Source organism: Tetrahymena thermophila, assembly GCF_000189635.1.
Source record: "Tetrahymena thermophila SB210 genomic scaffold scf_8254650, whole genome shotgun sequence".
Taxonomy (NCBI): Eukaryota; Ciliophora; class Oligohymenophorea; order Hymenostomatida; family Tetrahymenidae; genus Tetrahymena; species Tetrahymena thermophila.
The window spans coordinates 1073137-1079317 of NW_002476418.1; the positions used below are offsets into that span (position 1 = coordinate 1073137).

The window sequence follows — 6181 nt, forward strand, 5'->3', positions numbered from 1 at the left end:
TTATAAATTTTTTTGCTTATTAAAAATATTTCTGTAAATATGAATTATTGATTACTAAGCAACCTTTTGATCTCTATCTTACTAATATTAAATAAATTATTTATAGATCTATTAATAGTAAGAGCACTATTAAAACTTAATTTTGTAAAGATTTCTAGTACTTTAATAAAAATGTAATGCTTTAAAGATAATTTAGCTTATAAAATGATATTTTTGATTTAAAATAAATTTAATTGCATAAAAATACTTAGAAAAATTAGAATAATAGTTCTATAAATAAATATATATAAATTGAATGAATATTTCAAAATTAATTATAACGATTATCCTTTAAAATATATATTTATTTGCAAAGTAATTCAGAGATAATTTATATATTTAATTATGAGTAAATCTGAAATACAAAACGTCAAGAAAAGTCAGTATAATTTCACCCTAATAAAATAATATTTATAATTTTGCTTAATAAATTATTTTTAGCTGAATTTGATCCTCCTAACGTTATTGTTGGCAAAAATAAATCAGGATTTTTTTAATAGGCGACATATAAAAGTAGAAATAATTAAATAGTTTTTAAAGATTAATATTCATTAGCGTTATATTTATAGTAGGCGATGTTTATGTAGACCCAGACTAAATCAAAAGAAACTATGAAAAAGAAAAGATAAAAAAAAGGATACATGAAGAACCATTTAGAACCACAGGTTATAAATAAATGTAATTTAAAATTAGTATTTCAAGTTTAAAAGATCAATTATTTAATAATCTCAAAGAGTTAGCAGTGCCTACAAATACTAAGAATAAAACAAATAAAAGCTAGATTTTAGAAAATTAAGAGATGAAGATGGTATTAAAATTATTTTTGGTAAATGCTAAAATATATTTTATTATTAACTAGGCAGGGTAATAGTTGGATATGCTAATATAAAAACTGGGTAACATTTATTGAATAAACTTAAAGTTAATAATATTAATAATAAATAAGTCCTGTGAATATGTATTTCTCAAAAGTTGAATATAAAGAAGACGATTTCTCAAGAAAAGAAATGTTTAAAAAGGTAGAATATAAAAATAATCAAAAGAAAACATATTCAAGAGGCTTGTTTAAAAATAAAATAACAATTGAGAAACCTACATTTTCTGCTAATAAAGAAATATTTGGTCCTTCTGAGCCAGATCCAGTAAATATTCTTTTTGGTTTTATAGTTATACTTGATTATAAGATGATAACAGAATAGATTAATAAGTTTTGATAAAATTTTATAAATAAAAAAATATGTTCTATAAATATACAGTTAGAAGTGATGAAAAAAGAATACTTAAGAGAGCAGTTTTTACTAAATGTTTAGAATAAAAGAAATAAATTAAAGCCAGAAGAGCTAAAAAAAAGGAGAGACATTTAAGATCTAGATATGTACACATATAAAGCTCCAGAATATATAGTAAATATTTTTATTTGTTTAATTATTTATTTTATATTCATATAAACAATAGTCGAATGGCTTTGATACAAGGATATTTGATAGAATGGATAGACTAAAAGAAAAGCTTACATCAAAATCAGAAATAAAAAGACCATCTACTGTTAAGAAATGATTTACATAAAAAATTATAATTTTAAATAAATTTTGGTACTCAAAAATTTTTAGATTTTAAAAAACAATCAATTTTAAATAAAAAGGATAGGATTTCATTTTATTTATATATTTATTTGTTTACTTATCTAGCTAGATGTTTAATTATTCTAAAGTTATTAAAATTATGGTTTGATTTATTCATTTCTTATAAAAAAAATGTGTTTATTTATTTATTTTGTAGTAATTTAAAAATAAATTGGAATAAAATCAATTCCTGTTCAAACTATTTTAGAGCCAGAATAAATTTTGTCGTAAATATTTTGATCAAAAATATTGAGTAGAATATTATATTAAAATATTACATAACTTATTTTAAATTACAAATCAAAATATCCTCCATAATTAAGAGATTAATTTCTGAAAAGACAAAAGATAAAAGAGAAAACTTTATTTTGATTATAGTTTATATTTTTTTAAATGAATTAATATTCATTTTTAAATTAAAATATGAGCTTTTTAATTTATGTTAAATTTGTTTAATAAAAATTTTTTAAGCTTTTTGCTAAAATTTAAAAACAGTAGTTTTTAAAGTGTGTAATTTTAAAAATTTGTAAAATTTGTATTTGTTTTTTGGCTGATTTAAAAGCAATATGAAATAGAATAAAATCTTATCAAACTTGTTTCAATATTCAAATTATTTTTTGTAGTAATTGTTTAGCTAGGTTTCAATATTAGTTATCACATAAAAAAACAAATCAATAAATATTAAATAATTTTTTATCAAAACAGGATATTGGTTGATAGATATTACTAGTTTGATAAGTAAGAATCGTCTCTGAAATTAAGAAAAATTAGATTTCAATAAAATATCTTATTTATAAATAGCAGACAAAAAATATAGCAAGCATAAAAAACATAAATGGAAAATTAAACAAATAATCAAGGGATATAGAAAGAAAAGTATAAACCTTTCTCTATAAATAAGCACAATAACTATTAGATTACTAGTCCAGAATACAACAAGCATAAAAGACATGTTTATATTATGACAAAGGCTGGAAGACCTGTTTATGTTAGATATGGAGATGAAATCGAATCAAGTAGTTTTATTGCAACTATGGGAGCTATATTTGAGAAATTTCATATTTATTTCTCATCTGACAAAAGCAATTCGAAGTGGCAGAAAATGATTATTAAAAATAAAGAAATACACTTCCTTTACAGGAAACAATTAGTTTATATCTGTGTTACTGCTCTTCCCCAAAAAGGCTCAAATTTATTAGAAAATAATTCAAATAAGACAGCATATTAATAAGTAAATGCTTCAACTTTGTTTAAGCCTCAAGGAGAATAGCAAATAGTTCAATATACTGATTTTTAGATAGGAAAGATGCTTGATTTTTTAAACATTTAGATGATATCGATTATGACAGATGCGGTTAACTAAAAATTAGAACAACGTTCAAATTATGATCCATTATAAAACTTAGGTGACAGAAATCAATTGATTGGAATTTCTATCAAAAATGGACTAAATTCACCTTCAATTCTCTTTAGCAGCTACATGGCTCTTCCTTTATAATCAGCTCATCGTAAATTAATACATTCGGCTTTGGGAGAAGGAGTTAAAGAAACAGGAGTTGTTGTTGCTTGTTTAATGACACCCAATTATATTATTGATTTATTCATTCAGAAGGGATATGATTTCAACGTTCATGACATTTTGCTGATACAAAACTTACTTCAATAAATGAATTCTTTGAGAAACTCTGAAAATTGGATCCCACTTTGTTTACCTGGTTTTTCTTGTGAAGGATTTATTTACTTATATGTATCATATATTTAAGGAGATGTTGCACTTGTTATGATCAGTACATAAAATGAAGACTTCTTTAAATGTAAAGATGCTTCCAGTCAGATATCCCAAAAGCTAATTTAATAAAATATACTTTAGAACATATTTTAATCAATATCATAAATGCCTTATTCTCATAAAATATAGTCTAATTAAAACTCTTCTATTATCAAACATTTTATTATAATTCAACAAGAATCTAACTAATACACATAGCCTAGCTTTGTGCCTTTTGGTAAGCAGCCAACCTTATTTAAGCATTACTTATCCAGTTATTCTAATTTGTATGCAAAGTTTATTGCAGCTGAAAAGAATTTAAAAAATGAATATTTATCAGTAAGTCGTGATTAACAAGAATATACAGGAATTTATTCTAATTCAGATTACATAATATTATTCACCTTAGATAAATTCATTTCAATCCCTGAAATAAACTCACAATTAAATCTGTTGATAAAGTGGATAAAAGTCGAAGAACAAGTCAAGTTTATTACTAAATTCTCATGATTTTTACAATATAAATATTTAATTATTTTTTTATATTTTTTTTTCGTAGAAATTTATATAATATATCAAAAATCTTCAAATATTAAGTTTATATCTCTCATTTTCTTTAATAATTAAATCATTTTATTAATAATAATTATGATTAAAAAGATTTTTGTTTAATTCACTTTAGGTTGTAAGCAATTATTTATATCTTTTGTAGTTAGAAATACTCAATTCAAGATTTTAGTTTTTAAAATTTTTAATAAAATTTAATTAAATTTCTTTGTTTCAAGTAAAAATTTCTAGAATGAATTTAAAATATTACAGACTTTTTCTTTGTAAGGTGTAAAAATTTGTTTTAAACTTTTATGTATTATAATTTTGAGAATTTTTATGATAAATAAAATCTTGATTGAAATATATTTAAATTTTGAAAACGTACTCTATATCTACATATTATGAAATAAAATAAATACTTATTTAAAAATTAAGTAAGTAAGTTAGTTAGTAAGTGAATTTGTTAGTTTTCCAGTTAAATTTCTTCTCATATATATCAACGATTTAAATTTACTGGTTTTTGAGCCATAGAAATTAATGGGATATCATTTTATAAAAATACAGATTCTTCCTCTTCTACTTACTCTTTAAGAGCCTATTCAAATGTTTCTCTTAGTTTAGTTAACATGGGTATACCTATAAAGAAAAATATGCTTAAAGGAATAAATGGGTTAGTTCCAATAGATTCACAAAGTTAGACAAAGGGAGGAGCAAAAATAGCAATGAGTTTTGTTGCGAATCCGAAGTAGCCAAAGGCGTAGTGACGAATGGAAGTAGGATATACTTCAGCAATATAAACATTAAATACACAGTTTCCGGTACTTATTGCTAATCTAAGAGCTATTATTGATACAAAAGTGATAATCTTAACAAATGAATTAGTTCTATCTAGTGCTAAGAAGACAAAAAATGCCAAATGGATAACTCCTGCAGTAAATAAAATTCCTCTTATGATATCTTTTCTTGGGTATCTCAAAGATATGTAGCCTGAATAGAGGTAAGCAATTAATTCACCAATACCCATTCCAATTAAGTTAACATTGATATTTCCTGCAAAATGCTCAATTGCAAATGCACTAACAAAGTAAGCAAAACTTAGTAGGCACCATAAATATGTTAAAATGAAAGTTCTTATACGAAGAGAATTATACTCGAAAAGACATTTAAAGGAATGCACTTTTGTTTATATTAAACCTTGATTTTACTATGTTTGCTGCATGATTTTATTTCCTCCTAATATTTTATCTAAATTATTCTTGAATGCCTACTATTTTATCTCTTCTTGAAGCATAAGGTTTTCAGGCAAAGGTCTGAAATTGATTTTTGAAATAGAAATTATTGCTACTTTCGCTTCCTAGAATTTTTTTTTCATAACTAAATACCTGGGACTTTCTACAATAGTTCTGGAGAAAGTAATAAGAACCAATAGAGGAATGGCTGTGTATATAAATGTGAAATAGTACCAGCTGGTATTGATCATTGCCAAAATAGCTATGATAATTTATCCTAATGCCCAGCCTATTGATAAAATATTGGGAGCCAGCTAACGAATTGTGTTGCTAGTTGTTTCTGTCAAATATATTATACATGCATTGAAAAAGGCTCTATATCCTAATCCAAAAAAGAGCAAGCAAAGAGAAAACATATAAATATTGATGGAAAAAGTTGCCAACAAAGAACTTATTGCCATGATCCACATGCATTCTTTAATTACTTTTTATCTACCTGCTTTTTCAGTAGAATCTGCATAGTACAAACTTCCTATGCATCCACCTAATAAAATTAATGCGCCGCTAATTCCCTCATAAGAATCTTCAGCACAAATTAAATCGAACTACTCAGTGAGAGATTTGTTTGAATTTTAATCAGGATAATAATAATTTGTATTTTCAGAGCAAGCATTTTCAATACTACAATAAGTTGCTTCTTCTTTTGTCTATGAAGAATTATAGCATGCTACTTGAGGTGTATCAAAAAGATAGGGAAATCCCATATTTAAAAATGCTGCTACTAAACATGTTAGAGACATCAAAGTAATAACCTTAAATTAATATTTGTGTGCATTACCGCATAAAAATAGTGCTGCCTCTATAGTAACTGTGTAAGGCTATGCAGTTTTATGACTGTTATTACTTTTTTAGCTTTAATTGTCTCCAAATGGCTTGCTTAAAAGCTTTTAGCTTAAATCAGCTGAATAATCCAT

The 6181-nt window shown here is 24.3% G+C and overlaps 4 protein-coding genes across 4 annotated transcripts; 3 read left to right on the forward strand and 1 right to left on the reverse strand. All coding sequences in view use genetic code 6, as the record gives it.

Moving 5' to 3' along the window:
- Nucleotides 1-384: 384 nt before the first annotated feature.
- TTHERM_00079690 (hypothetical protein) lies at nucleotides 385-993 on the forward strand (the record flags this gene model as incomplete). Its single annotated transcript, XM_001015809.3, has 5 exons — nucleotides 385-418; nucleotides 481-552; nucleotides 609-717; nucleotides 774-847; nucleotides 899-993. 5 exons carry the CDS (start codon nucleotides 385-387, stop codon nucleotides 991-993), a joined length of 384 nt encoding a protein of 127 aa, XP_001015809.3.
- A 348-nt stretch (nucleotides 994-1341) lies between these two features.
- Nucleotides 1342-2215, forward strand: TTHERM_000079699 (transmembrane protein, putative; the record flags this gene model as incomplete). The annotated part of the gene is made up of 2 exons (XM_012797587.1): nucleotides 1342-1442; nucleotides 1495-2215. The coding sequence occupies 2 exons, from the start codon at nucleotides 1342-1344 to the stop codon at nucleotides 2213-2215; spliced, it is 822 nt and encodes a 273-aa protein (XP_012653041.1).
- Nucleotides 2216-2496: 281 nt separating this feature from the next.
- Nucleotides 2497-3939, forward strand: TTHERM_00079700 (trafficking protein MON1; the record flags this gene model as incomplete). The annotated part of the gene is made up of 1 exon (XM_001015810.1): nucleotides 2497-3939. One exon carries the CDS (start codon nucleotides 2497-2499, stop codon nucleotides 3937-3939), a length of 1443 nt encoding a protein of 480 aa, XP_001015810.1.
- A 535-nt stretch (nucleotides 3940-4474) lies between these two features.
- On the reverse strand, nucleotides 4475-6181 carry TTHERM_00079710 (MFS transporter; the record flags this gene model as incomplete). Its single annotated transcript, XM_001015811.1, has 1 exon — nucleotides 4475-6181. One exon carries the CDS (start codon nucleotides 6179-6181, stop codon nucleotides 4475-4477), a length of 1707 nt encoding a protein of 568 aa, XP_001015811.1.